Source organism: Sciurus vulgaris (assembly GCF_902686455.1).
Source record: "Sciurus vulgaris genome assembly, chromosome: 10".
Lineage (NCBI taxonomy): Eukaryota > Metazoa > Chordata > Mammalia > Rodentia > Sciuridae > Sciurus > Sciurus vulgaris.
Window position 1 is genome coordinate 117,928,667 of NC_136470.1, and position 14,931 is coordinate 117,943,597.

Sequence of the window (14,931 nt, forward strand, 5' to 3'; positions counted from 1 at the left end):
TAGTGTCAGTAGCCATAAATTTCTGAAATCTGCCAAGAAATAAAATAATTTTGAAATGACTAAATCATTTTGTACTTAAAGTTTGGTTCATGTTCTTAAATCAGATAAGGGCGTAAATAGCCTAAACCTTTGAAAATATGCTCTTCTTCCTTCCCAGTTTTGATGAATGATCACCTAGAGAAACAAGTAGACTATTAAGAAAGTTAAAGTACTTTCAAAATAGATTCAGCTTAACAAAGGAAGGAATAAAGAGAGGTATTTTACTCAAAATTAAAAAAAATTTTTCTTTGATATGCCATAGGCAGAAGCAAAGGCAAAATCTGTTTTCATGGAGCTGACATTCTATGGTAGGTAGCAGACTGGGTTCATGAACAAATGAAAAAGGTTAATTCCAAGAAATGTCATAAAGGAAATAAACAAGTTAATAGGCTAGAAAATGACTGATCTGCTTCAACTAGAGGGAAGTAAAGGCCTTTTTCAAGAACAGACATTGGACTTCAATGAGAAGTACTAACCATCTGAATATTTGGCATTGGGTGAAAGTTTTCCAAGAAGAGAAGAGGGCAAGCAAAGACCCTGGGCATAGTCAAAGGACAGGAAGAAGTTCAATATGGTTAAAACAAATGAAGAATAGCTGGAAATAGGGTCAGAGAAAAAGGTAGGAAGCAAGATAAAGTCAATTTTTGTTTTTGATGAATTCTAAATACACTGATAAATCATTTAAGTAGAAGAATAATATGATCTGATTTTAACTTTAAATATATTATTGTGGTTGTCCTGGGAAGAAGCGATTACTAGGGAAGTAAGAATAGAAGGTCATCAATCCCATGCCATTTCTCAAAAAAAGTGATACAGCATAAGTGTCCAAGAGGGCAGGTGTCAATACTGGAAAAACTATTTAACTTAGAACCCAGAGGTTTGGGAACCTGGTCCTTGCTGTGACCTTGATTAAACAACTCTGCCTTGCTTTGTTTCAATTTTCTCCCCAGATGGTTGTAAATTTCAGTGAAGAAATGGACATGAAAGTTTGATTCTAACAGGCACAGCCTCATGATCCTCCAAAGTTGTAAAGTTCTCTTGCAAAGTTCGTTCCAGGTTCTCTGTCATTAACAGAGAATGCCGTGTTCACTGTTCATTTTTTCCCCTTGTAGGCTGTGTGGATACAAAGGCGGCTGATATCTATTTCCTCATTGATGGCTCCGGCAGCATCCAGAACAAGCAGTTTGAGCAAATCAAGGTATTCATGTCGTCAGTGGTAGACATGTTTAGCATTGGCCCAAACAAAGTTCGAGTTGGAGTCGTGCAGTATTCAACAAAGACCCAAGAGGAATTTCCTATCTCTCACTATCAGAATGATATTGACTTAAAAAAGGCTATTTTTAACATCAATCAACTTGGAGGTGGCACTTTGACTGGAAAAGCTCTGGATTTCATACGGCCAATAATAAAGGAGGGAAAGAAGGAGAGGACAGGTGAAGTGCCCTGTTACCTCATCGTGCTGACTGATGGCAAGTCTGAGGACAGTGTTGTGCAACCTGCCGAGAGACTAAGGGCTGAACAGATCACCATCCATGCAATTGGTATTGGAGAGGCTAATAGAACACAGCTGCAGCAAATTGCTGGGGAAAAAGAAAGGGTCAACTTTGGACAGAACTTCGATGCCTTAAAAAGCATAAAAACTCAAGTTGTTCACAGCATCTGCACTGAAAAAGGTAAGCAAAACAAAGACAAAAGGCTCTATTTTCCTTGTCATCAATTGCTTCAGGCAGGTGAGTGGCCAGGCTGAGTCAAAGTGCCCTGTGATCTGTTGTCTGACTCACAGTTTGCTAACTTCCTTTATCACCATGGAGGGATTCAGTTCCTCATTTTAAACCAACTGCTGAGACCTGGTGAATCTCTCTATAGAGAGCTGCTCTGAAGCTATCTTGCAGGCAGTAGGTAGAAGGTTGCTAAGAATGTTGTGGCCTTATGAATCCCATCACTGTGGTGTGAAAGAGACTGTATTGTACATGTGAATTGTGTGCATGCTGCACATAGGCAGATGAATACAATGGACAGAGAATAGGCTTTGTAGATTAGGGTTCAACTCTTCTTCGGTCTGATACATCCTCATCCATAAAATGTAGATAATATCTACATTCACAGACTCTTCATGGGTTGAGCATCATAAATGTCAATCATTATTTTATATTATGGGTACTCATCTAGTACACAGGGAAATGTTGTTCATTTTTGTTTATGACACAAACACATCTTGTTGTGGGGAGTGGGGAATAGGAACACCAAGGAGCCTACACATGAGGGACTAAAATACTAGCAAGTCTCAGAGCAGGTTCAGATGGAGTGAGGCACATGTATCAGCAGGGGCAGATGAAGCTGCTCTATTGAAAAGACTCCAAACTAAAGTTTGGACTGCAAAGTAAAGAGTCTGTTATACCCCAAATGCAGCTCCCATCTTTAGCAAAACTGAAAGTCTAGTTCTGGAGCCTACGATGATCAGTCATTTTAGTGGTAAGACCCAGAAGTGGCCAGCTCACTGTTACTCATAGCTATTGGCTCAAACTTAGTCACAGAGCCATGTCTAGTTTCAAGGAAGGCTGGGAAAGATAGTCTTTAGCTGGGTAACCATCAGCTTGGGTCTTGAGTGTCAATCCTCCTGGTGGATCTGAGTGTTGGCTTTAAAAAATATTTGTCTTTTCATTTTCCCACATATGGCTGATGCTAAGTGTTTTCAACACTCCCTGAATTTAGAGAGAGACTGGTAGGAGGATGGCAGAGTTTACAGATGGACAGGTGTACAGGCAAAAGGGATGACACTGAAGACAATGTTAAATATGTGTACCAGGGATTGATAATCTTTTATCAATACTTCATAGAAATTGGTCTTAGATGTGTGTATATGTACATATACATATCTATATATGTGTGTGTGTATGCACATATACAGATTTCCAATCCATAAGTCATCAACAAATTTCATGTGTAAAAGAACAGCCTGTGGTGAATAGGTATGTACTTATTAAAGCACTTATTATCCCTACTAAAAACTTTTCAATCCAGTTTCTAATGTTGACTAGCAGTATTTATCAAATTGCTTAAAATTATCCCAGAAAATAATGTCATTTAAGATTACTACAGTGTTTTTCAAGAAAATACATAAAACTCTGGAATATTAGTTGGTCCTATGAATGCTGGGACTTGATTACTTTGGCTAAGATTATTTTTATTTGATCACCATTGAATTCCTTAACACATAGTCTGAGGTTTGGTATATTTTACACCTCAAGAATTATGAATGAGTGAATTATGGATACATGGATTATGAATAAATGAGTGATATATGTATGAATGAATGAACATGTACTTTGAGAAGTTGCATTTCCTTTTTAAAACTCCTTGGATCATCTCCCATGAATTTCTGGTTCAGGGTTCTAGTCTGTGGTCTTCCAAAGATGCAAATAAAATTCTCAAAACACAACAGCAATTGCTGGAGTTTAATTTCAATGTTTCTCATTAATGCATTTATTACTGCTATGCTGTTTTTACCTATTCTGAGAACCATGCCAATTTATGGTCTTTTCTGTAACATGCAGGATGTGAAGACATGAAGGCTGATGTCATGTTTCTGGTGGACAGTTCTGGAAGTATAGGACATACAAATTTTGATACAATGAAAAACTTCATGAAAAACCTGTTGGCTAAGATTCAGATTGGTGTAGACAAAACCCAAATTGGTGTCGTTCAATTCAGTGGTTATAACAAGGAAGAGTTCCAGCTTAACAAGTACTTTACACAAAAAGAAATTTCTGATGCAATAGACAGAATGTCTCTCATTGGTGAAAACACTTTGACTGGAAGTGCACTGGCCTTTGTAGATCAATACTTCACCCTCCCCAAGGGGGCCCGTCCTCATGTCAGAAAGTTTCTCATCCTCATCACTGATGGAGAAGCACAGGATGATGTGAGAGAGCCTGCTATTGCTCTGCGGGACAAAGGGGTGATCATTTTCTCTGTGGGGGTATTTGGTGCCAACAGGACTCAGCTGGAGGAGATCAGTGGGGATGGCAGCCTAGTTTTCCATGTTGAGAACTTCGATCATCTAAAGGCAATAGAAAGTAAACTCATCTTTCGTGTGTGCACTCTGCATGGTAAGTGACCCCATTATTCTTCACGACTCAAGGATGTGAGCTGCTGACTTTATAGGGCAGGCACTGTTAGACTCTGGACTTGGCCCCTGCCTGGACTGGTGCTTTGCTTTGGTTTTGGTTTTATCGACATTATATTAAAATAGCCAACACCTCAATGGATATTCCAGTTTAACAATTTAGCAACTAGTTTGACTCCAAGTAGTCTTGCTTTTGATGACTTCAACTATATTCCAAGAAGTTCCAAGAATTCTTCTACGCTTTCACTCCTTAATATCCACCTACCTGGGTTTTCCAGAGCTAAATTTTGTTTCCAAATGATTTCTTAGAATTGTTTCTTGACTGCCCATAATCACTGTTAAGCAGAAAATGATTAGAAACACAAATACATCTTCCTTATAGTTATATTAAATCCAGCATCTTAAACAGTACTGCTCCACCAAAAAAAAAAAAAAATCTTTCATATTTTAAAGATAGAGTGTACATTTCATTACTTCACATTACTCTTAACTTGTGGGTATTTTATATTTGCTCATTCACATGCTGCCCCTTTGGAAACATTTAATTTGTGATTTTTTTTTTTTTCTGATTGCTTGGAGTGACTGTTTTTATCTCACAAATTGTAGTGCTTTTCAAATTATAGTGCGCGATCTTTAGTTCGAAACTATCAATTTTTTTAAAAAAACTCAGTAACTTGTTAAATAGAATTCACTTTTATTGACCTGGAGTGGGGGAAAATCTTGACCTCCAAATCAAAATAAGAAGGAAAATGGACCCCGCCCCCATCTTTGGTGCAACTATCAATTTTAATGCCTTTTGAATGAGAACTTGCTGTAAATCCACACATAGACTGAAACCGCTTTTGCTCTTAAATCTATCAACCGCTAATATCTGTTTTGGATACAACTAAGAGAATAAAGCAAAGCGTTAGTAAGTTTGTTGTGTGGTTCCCCTGGCAACATAAACACACTGGTTGGACTTCATTCTTCAAAATTATGTATGTGATTTTTTTTACAGAAAGTTAACAAATAAAATATCACATTATAAACTGAGTTTTAGGTGATAGCTCTAAGCCTTCCTTGGTAACACTTAATTGGAGTTTTTCTTCCTCTAAGAGTGGCAGTGAGTTCCCAACTCTTGGTAGTGTAGACAGCTGTACCCAGGGGCCATAGCCTTGACTTTGCAACCTTCATGGTTCTTGCTAGCATTTTTTTGTTTTGATAAATGTAATGATTGTGGAGACCCTGTGTGTGGCATAAGGCAAAGTTTCTGCCTATTCATCCATAAGATGGACTTATACATATTTATTAAGTCATAACTAGTCACCAAATCTCCGTGAACCATTGCCCCAGGTTTTTACCATTATTGCCTGAGCTCCTTCACATTGTGTGAGACTTGGAAATTTGAGACTTCATTGCCAGAAATAAGAATTGGAGGAGACAGACAGGTGGAAAGTAGAAAAAAATGAAATTTTGGAAGGCAGGTGCTTATGCTATTAAGGGAAGGAAATGAGAGGGTGAGATTTTGATTGGAGTGGTTGCTTGCCTTCTAATGTGTAGGAGCGTTGGACTCTAGGGAGGAGGACATAGGAGCCTCAGCTCTTCCTTTCCTTAGGGCCACTTACTGAGTTCTAATTTAGGAGGTCACTGGAAGGAGCATAAATAACCAGGGAGAGGCATGCTGCACATGGGAAATTTTGCCTCTTGAAAGCTCGGAAGACAGCTGGAGCCTGAGAGAGTAGGATAGAAACCTCACTTTGTACAACGAGCTCCAGAACTCTTTAAAATAGTAGGTCAGTTTGACAATCCTCAGTCTGTCTCACCATTAGGTTGGCATTAAACTAGCTTCCGACATTGACTTCCAGTTGCAAGCCTGCTTACCAAAAGGTATTACTCCTCCTAATGGCAGAACAGAGCGGTGTGGCTTAAGAATCGCCAATCGTGGAGTCACACAGATGAAGGCTTAAATGTCCCTGGAATCATCATCTGGGCAAGTGGCCCTTCTCTGACCCTTGTTTTTTTTTTTCTCTGTAAAATGGCAAAAAGCCACCCCTGAGGACTAAGTGAAGTGGCGTGTTTAGCGCCTAGTAGGCTCATGGCAAAGGTTAGATTGCTTTCCTTCTCAATGATCTGTACAGGATGCACTACAGAAAGTTTGGAATCCCCTCTTTTTCTTCTTCTTCTTCTTTTTTTCTTTCTTCAGATTGTAAAAGGATTGAACTGTTAGATGTTGTGTTCGTGCTGGATCATTCAGGCAGCATCAATCCAGACCAGCAAGACAGCATGATTAACCTTACCGTCCATTTGGTGAACAAAGCAGATGTTGGCAGGGACCGAGTTCAGTTTGGAGCCCTCAAATACTCAGACAGTCCTGAGATTCTTTTCTACCTTAACACATACTCAACCAGTTCGGCAATCATTGAGAACCTGAGGAGGCGCCGGGACACTTCCGGAAGGACCTACACTGCCAGGGCTCTGGAGCACTCAAACATCCTGTTCAGGGAAGAACATGGAAGCCGCATCAAGCAAAATGTGAGGCAGATGCTGATTGTCATCACCGATGGGGTGTCCCATGACCGGGATCGGCTCGGGGACACTGCACTGAAATTAAGAAACAAAGGCATCACCATCTTTGCAGTGGGTGTGGGACAGGCCAACCAAGATGAACTTGAGGCTATGGCAGGCAATAAAAATAATACCATCCATGTAGATAATTTTGACAAACTGAAAGATGTTTACCTGCCTCTACAAGAAAGTGTGTGTGACAATGCAGGAGAGGGTAAGTTGCCATTTTTTTTAAAGCTTCTTGGAATGTCGCAACAAAAGTTCAAACAAAAGTATAAATCGTAAATTTGTATAAATCCTGGCTCGCTGGTACTTGGGTATCATGGGTTGACCATTTTTCTCCTTGAGCTGCATGTAGTTTTCTTATCTCTAAAAGAAATGAGTTGTTTGAGCAAGATCCCAGAGTTTCCTCCCACCGCTGCATGCAATGAAGAGATGATACAAGAAAGTTTCAGAGGCATTCCTTGCTGTCTTGCCACCCTGTTGTCTTTTTTTTTTTTTTTTTTTTTTTGCCAGAAAGATGACCCTCCTCTTAGGGACATGGTCACCTTACCCCATTTAATAGGTGCTGCTCCATTGCTTTCTGCTCTCAATGCAACTGACCACTGGTGGTCAGTTTTAGCCAGACTCAAGTAGAGAGTTTCATGATTTCTACAGACAGACTTTTGTCTTCAAAGATCCAAGGCCCTCGGAATGGTATCATAAGCATTCTCTTGGTCCTAAGAGGTTTTCGTGGTCTGTGTTCTTTTCCGGATGAGAACCACTAGTGCAGAGGGAGGGATGGGGGAGTCAAACGTGGAGTAATGAAGACAGGCTGCTGGGGGCAGGAGGGAAGGGGACTAAGCTGATCACATGAGCTATCACTGGGCTGCGTTGGCCACACCTGTCACATTCCATGAGGAAAAGGTGAGACTTGCTACCTGGTCTCAGAAGCAGTAGAGATTGACAAGTCATCTATGGAGGGCCTGTGCCTCTGAATGCATATGTATGTATTGGCCCAGACCCTCAAACATGGCCAACGAATCAACCAACCTACATTCCTTTCCTCTTTCCTCTTCCCTTCCTTCTTCCCTCCTTCTATCTCCTTTTCCTTTTTTTCTTCTTTCCTCTTTACCAATCTGGAATCTGCTTTTGTAGCCAACACAAGTCATACTTCTAAGACTAATGTTTACCTGCTCCCATCTCTATACCCAGTCCAACTCCAGACAAGCTTCCCCTAAATCCTGCATCAGATCTGTGTTTTCTTTGCTGAGTGAAACTGTCTTACCATCACAGAGTTACCTTATTTTAAATATGAAATAATTCATCTTTTTGGCTTCAGATTTTATCTTTATGTAAGAAACACATGATTTACCCCACTGCACAGCAGAAGGATCATCTCAGTTCTGCCTGTTCTTTCTGGTCCGTAGACTCCCACCCTGAAACCTGGTCTCTCCATCTCTCCTGCCATCATGCAATCCAATCTCAACGCTGAGTGATCTTTCTCATACACACTGGACTGTGTCACTCCTCTGCCTACAGGTTTTTGGAAGTTTTTCTCTGTCATTGGGGTCATTTCCAAACTCCCAGGCTCCATCTAATCCCTACCACTTCTCCAAACTATTGATGGCTTCTCCCTTCTTTACAATTCACCTTTTTTCAATTTGTTGTTTTGAAATTTCTCAAATCTTTGTGCATATTATTCTACCCACCATGAGCACAAGCCCATCACTGCAATTGCTACATCTAATGTGTCAAGTTTTAGCTTTGTTTGTTAATATCCTGGCCTGACATCTGACCCCATGTCCTCATTGTGTCTCCCAACTCTTGCACCTTCTATTGTCTGGTGGTAGCACGTAACATGCACTTCCTGCTATTTTATTACCTCTATCTGTCACAAGACAATGAATTCCCTGGGCAGGCTTGGTCTCTTGTTCCTTGTTGGGTCTCACCAAATCAGGTACAGTTCTAAGACTGCAGTCTTATCTTAGGAATATGGGAGCTGCTTTGTTCTTATCTTATATGCTTACATTTTGGAGGTAGATGCTGAGATGGAATTTGGGATACAAGATGTTTATTAGGGACATGCATCTGTGAAATAAAGGGGGAAAGCAAGACAGGCAGAAGAAATCAAGCAGTGACATACACTCAACAAAGCTTTAAACCTAGCAGACAGTTCTGAAGCAAGCATTGTCCATGAGAGTTGTCCAGCATCAGACTAAGACATCTGGGAACCCCCTTCCCTCTGAGTCCCCTAATGTGGGCTGCCCTAGGAAGGGCATGACCTTTGGCAAGGGATCTCTCTGTGGTGAGGCAGATCTGAAGGAGCTGACAGCTGGAGGCTTTTTGCTACCACACGAAGGTCCAACTTCCTTGAAGGTTTATCTGGGCAGCCCATCTGCACCTACTACACTGCCGTCCCAAGGAGTTGTGTGATGGTGGGCAACTCTGGTCTCAGTTGCCATTAGTGACGACTATAGTGCTGCTCCCATCCCAGCCATTGAGTTTGTTTGGAACCAAGTGTAGAAAGTCATTCCTTGGTTTTGGGACATTTCGTATTAGGCTTCTTGAAGATGACCCCATGCCCAGTTCATTACCTATTAGATCTCATTTCATGATGATTTAATATTTGGGTTATGATGGTTAAAAAACATTGCCGTAAAAACAAACGTGCTGAATTTATGGGTAAAAAAGATTTAGATGTCCAGATACTAACTTCACTCCATAGTAATTATATGATTTTAGGTCATCTAACCTCTGAACTTCATTTCTACATGTGTAAAATTAAAATAATTCTTTATAAGGCGGTTGTATTATCTATGTTATGATATGCCAAAAATGTTTTAGAAATGGCACTTCTCAATACACACGGGCAATGGTAGCCTTGATAAGAGTAGGAGTACTAAACACAGTGTAACAGTACTGTTACCTTGATTTGGGTGAATGTTCCAATCAGAGTCTGTTGAAGAGACTTCTAGCCTTTGTAATCCTCTCTTAATGAATATATTCAATCTATGCCTGTTTCCTACTTTCTTTCTGAGTAGCTTGCAGTGTCTTTTCCAATGGATCATGCAAATAATTACAACTCACGAAGCCACTGCTATTATTTCTCTTCCTGCTATTTGTCAGTCTCTTTGAGGGCCAATCAGTGATTTTGCTGCTAACTTATCTCAATTTACTTATCTCAATGTAAAGCAATTTAAGTGGTTGGTAAAGTAATTTAAATATTAGAATAAAGAAAATAATTAGAATGATTCATGAGGAAAATAATTTATTCTTTTTTCTTACTGCAGTCTGTAACCTTCAGGAAGCCGATGTGATTTTCCTCTGTGATGGCTCTAACATGGTGTCTGATTCGGAGTTTGTTACCATGACAACCTTCTTGTCAGACTTAATTGATAGTTTTGATACTCTGTCTCAAAGAATGAAAATTGGGATGGCTCAATATGGGAGCCGCTATCAGGAAATTATTGAGTTGGGAAATACTCTGACCAAAGCCCAGTGGAAATCACGAATTCGGAATGTCTCCAAGAGCAATGGGCAGTCACGAATTGATTTTGCCCTTAAACACGTGAGCTCTATGTTTCACCCATCTTTTGGTGGGAGGAGAAATGCTGGTGTCCCTCAAACTTTGGTTGTTATCACATCTGAGTCTCCCCGCTACAATGTGGTAGATGCAGTGAAAACCCTGAAAGACCTTGGAATCTGCATCCTGGTTTTGGGCATAGGAGATGTTCGTAAGGAACAGCTTCTACCAATAACAGGCAATTCTGAAAAAATAATCACTTTTCAAGACTTCGATAGATTAAAGAACGTGGATGTGAAAAAAAGAATGGTCCGTGAAATCTGCCAGAGCTGCGGGAAAACCAGTAAGTGTGCTTTGTCCAGTTTTATTCAATTATAACTTCCCATTTCTTTATTTCCCAAGGGTCTGGCATGGGCCAACTCTAGCAGAACATTTATTTAGAACAATGTGCAGTGAGAAGAGAGCTCTCCTCTGCTTCCAGGAAGTATGGAATCAGTCACCATCTCTCAGGGACAAGGAGAGGCTGCAGAGCCTGAAGGGACCCTGCTATTTATACTGTTCTCAAAACCTGACTCTCAATCTCTTATTTCCACTGTCTCCATTGCCAGAAGTCCTAGGACAACCTTGCTTCCAGTAGGAAGCAAGGAAAATGAACAGACTGAAATTTATAGACTGAAAGTTTTACTATTTTAACTTTGTAAAACCACCTTGTGAGGGACTCCGTGTGTGTGTGTGTGTGTGTGTTGTGTGTGCAGCTATGTACATGGATACAGTATGTTATTTGAATAATGCTGTCCATATCATCATACCACAGTAAAGATTTGAATTGTCCTTAGAAGTTATTTAATCCAGAGGTCACCAATATAAATGCTACAAAGTCCAGGTGGGTAATGTAGATGGGCAAGAGGGCAGGGTGTGAGGACAATGAAATGGAGAGCAATGTCCCATCTAGTGGGGGTGTCAATATTTGGTTGCAGCTGACAGCAGCCGTGCGGGACTCAGGTCCTGTCAATTTGGGGTGGAGATTGGGAGGGCAGCATGTCAGGAAACAGTCCACATTTTGTGGAGTCTGCACAACTTGCAGGAATTTCTCAGAGTGTTTGTTTCTAGTCCTGTGATGGAAGCATCCTTCAAAAATGTGTTTTTTTTTCCCCCAAGTACCTCAGATCTTTTATGTCTCATTCAAGTGGAGGCAGATGACAGAGGTAGCGAGAGTCCTGGGCCTGCAGCCACAAAGCCAGAGTTCTAACTCTGGAGCAGGAGCAATAGCCTCCATGAATTGCTGTCCCCTCATCTGGAAAATGAGCAACCAGACAGGGTCAGAGGTGACCAGGTGGCCACTTGCACCAGTTTGCTTTTCCTGTCCAGAGCCGACCGACTGCTTGTTAAATTCACTGACAGCATGAACAAAGTGGAAATTTTACATTCAAAAACTGTGGATTTCAGATTCCTCTTTGAAAAAGCAGAAGATTTAACAAGGGTGGGCTCCATTTCCCTCATGGGTCCTCTCGGCTGGAGCTGAACAGTGAGCAGATGCAGGGGTGGGTCTTGCTCTCCAGCCCATTGACCTCATGTTCTGCTCACCTGACTCATCTGCATTATCCACCTAGCTTTTGCAACCTTTTGCATTTGTGACCTCTGGAAATTAAGATCTCTAGAAGAGTTAAAATGTTTATTATGTCATGGTTACATGAATTAGAATATGTCATTATTAAAGAACGAAAGTGCATACACACACCCAAAGCCACTGCGAATGAGACTATGCTATGGTTTGAACTTAAACAGCTACGGGAATGTGTGATATCCAAAAGGGGACAGAGGAGACACCTGTGTTATATGGTGGTAGAACAGACAGTGTCTTTCTTCTTGTATACTTTTTGAGTACCAGAGACCCTCTAGACTCCAATTCTGGGGCATGACAGCTGTCCTTTTTCCTACCCTTCCTTATTCCTGACTACTCATTAATATAGCCTCATTTCCCTTGATCTCCAGATTGCTTTGTGGACATCGTGGTCGGGTTCGACATTTCCACTCACCTGCAGGGGCAGCCTTTGTTCCAGGGCCATCCCCAGTTGGAATCATACCTCCCAAGTATCTTAAAGGACATCACCTCCATCAGGGGGGTGAGCTGTGGGGCAGGTGCAGAGGCGCAGGTGAGCCTGGCCTTTAAGGTGAACAGTGAGCACGAATTCCCTAGCAGGTTCCAAATCTACCAGAAAGCAATATTTGACAGCTTGCTCCAAGTCACCGTCAGGGGGCCAACTCATCTGAATGCACAGTTCTTACAGTCGCTGTGGGATACGTTTGAGGATAAATCTGCATCCCGGGGTCAGGTATTGTGTTCCTTCTGTGTCCCGTTCCTTCCTGTTATAGCTCTAGCTTTCACATCAGCCCATTCTTCGCTTTCCTCTTTCTCCAGGTGCTGCTCATCTTTTCAGATGGTCTTCAGGGAGAGAGCACCATGATGCTTGAAAATAAATCGGACAGGCTCAGAGAAGCAGGTATTGAGTTGAAAATTTACACAGTGAAGTATGGAATATGCTGAGCAAGTCTCTGTTTTCCCTAGGGTGCTCTAGATCTTTGGCCATTTGCAGCAGATACTGTTGGTTCCTTGTCCAGAGGCACTTGATAAGCCCCACACTCTTCCCCCAAATGCTGCAAATGGTATGGCCAAGTGCTTACATCTGCGTTCTACAGGAGGTGCCCTTGACTGACCTGAATCGTGTGTGGATATGCTTGGAGAGAGGGTAGGGTTATACGGTTTCCCGTCTTGGTAACTGGGGCTATCAATCATACATATAGGGCTACAAAGGACCAGTACCCTGGCCTCAAATGAGTCAACTCTGGTACAGTTTACATTCTGGAGTTCCTCATGAATCAGGTCAAGGGTAAGACTTTGCTGAGAAGTATCCCTGTTTACACCTTCCACTTCTTTTCGAAGCTTTTCTGTCTTATTAACCACACTTGCACAAATTCCCTTCTCAGATTCTGCTTCCGGGAAGCCTGACCTAAGACACCTCCTATTGTTTCTGATTGTCCATGTAGAAGATAGCAACTTGGACTGGGAAAAGCACTTCCTACCCTACACATTGTGTCCATGTCATAGTTCTGGATGGAACTGGAAACTAAGTACAGAAGTTGAGAGGAACATGCAGTGAAGTGGAGATGTCACTAATTGTCAAATAGGAAGCATCATTGGAGACTTCCTTAGTAGAGCCCCAAATTGGTTTCTGGGACTCAGCTGGCACAGGCAACCTCCCTAGAGGCCACCGAATTTTCTGTTTTGTTGTTGTTGTTGTTTATGGTGCTGGAAATTGAACCCAGGGCCTTGTGCATGCTGTGCATGCTAGGCAAACATTCTACCAACTGATCTATATTCCCAGCCCCTCTGTTTCATTTCTGGGGTGTGTTACCTTCTCTGCTCTGATCCTTTCAACACCTTCTCACTGGTCTTAGAATAGGTATAAACTTCCTTAATGTGGCCAAGAGACTCTGCAGAGTCTAACCTCTGCCCCACACCCAACCTTAACTTACTCCTCACACTCAGGGTTCCAGGCACAGGAAACATGTCCACCTCCTCCCCCAGGGTACTTCACAGCTTCATTCCCCTCTATCTTACGTAGAGCTCTTCCCAACTCCTTTCCTCCCCAGTTCTCTCCATCTTCCATCTCTGGTTCTTTTCCCTTGTCCAACTTCCATTCATCCTTTTGAATTAGCCTAAGCATCAGTTTCTCCAAGAACCTTCCATGACCCTCCAAGACTAAGGAGTCCCTCAAGGCTTCCTAGCACCCTGATACTCCTCAGAGCACTTACCTCTGGAGCGCCTATCTGATTCTTGTCTACCTCCTTGTCCACAAACTCCAACAGGAGGGGGCATTCCTGACCTACTCATCTTGCATCCTTGATACAATGACTGGTACATAACAGGCTCCTAATAATATTTGCTTAAGAGCAGTTAGAGTAAACAAACTATTAGATGCATTAATAAGAGAGTGAATGAGTGCATGAACTGTCCATGATCAGAAGTTCAGCTGAGACTGGAATCACCCTTCATGGGCTTCATGCTCTCAGGGCCTGGGCTCCCAGGAGTGTTTGGAAATGGAGATAACTTAAGAACTGTCATTAACTTACATACAGGAAATTTTAGAAAAATGCTTGGAAGATGAAAAATACCCTTTTTATTTTTTTATTTGTTCAAATTAGTTATATTTGACAATAGAATGCATTTTGACACATCATATATAAATAGAGTATAACTCTTGTTCCTTTGGTTGTACATGATATAGAATCACACCGGCTGTGTAATCATACATGCACAAAGGGTAATAATGTCCAACTCATTCTACTATCATTCCTACCCTTTTACTCCCTCCTCTCCCTTCACTCCCTTCTAAAGTACCTCTATTCTTTCCTAGTCCCACCCGCCCCCATTGTGAATTAGAATCCACATATCAGAGAAAACATTTGACCTGTTGTTCTTTAGGATTGGCTTATTTCACTTAGCATGATATTCTCCAGCTCCATCCATTTACCGGCAAATGACACAATTTGGTTCTTAAGACTGAGTAATATACCATTTTGTATATATACCACATTTTCTTTATCCATTCATCTGTTGAAGGGCACCTAGGTTGGTTCCATAGTTTACTATTGTGAATTGAGCTGCTATAAACATTGATGTTGCTGTGTCACTGTAGTATGCTGATTTTAAGTCCTT

General features: G+C 41.4%; 2 protein-coding genes across 2 annotated transcripts in view; both read left to right on the plus strand.

The window, feature by feature from the left end:
* Positions 1-14,931, plus strand: part of LOC306638144 (uncharacterized protein) — a 148,725-nt gene that overhangs the window by 99,131 nt on the left and 34,663 nt on the right. The gene's annotated exons all lie outside the window — the stretch shown is intronic.
* COL6A5 (collagen type VI alpha 5 chain) overlaps positions 1-14,931 on the plus strand; it is a 149,322-nt gene that overhangs the window by 67,317 nt on the left and 67,074 nt on the right. Inside the window, exons 5-10 of the mRNA XM_079101329.1 lie at positions 1,152-1,712; positions 3,594-4,148; positions 6,348-6,923; positions 9,982-10,557; positions 12,207-12,547; positions 12,634-12,715. Coding sequence (XP_078957455.1) covers positions 1,152-1,712; positions 3,594-4,148; positions 6,348-6,923; positions 9,982-10,557; positions 12,207-12,547; positions 12,634-12,715 — 2,691 coding nt within the window. The remainder of the gene's footprint in view (positions 1-1,151; positions 1,713-3,593; positions 4,149-6,347; positions 6,924-9,981; positions 10,558-12,206; positions 12,548-12,633; positions 12,716-14,931) is intronic.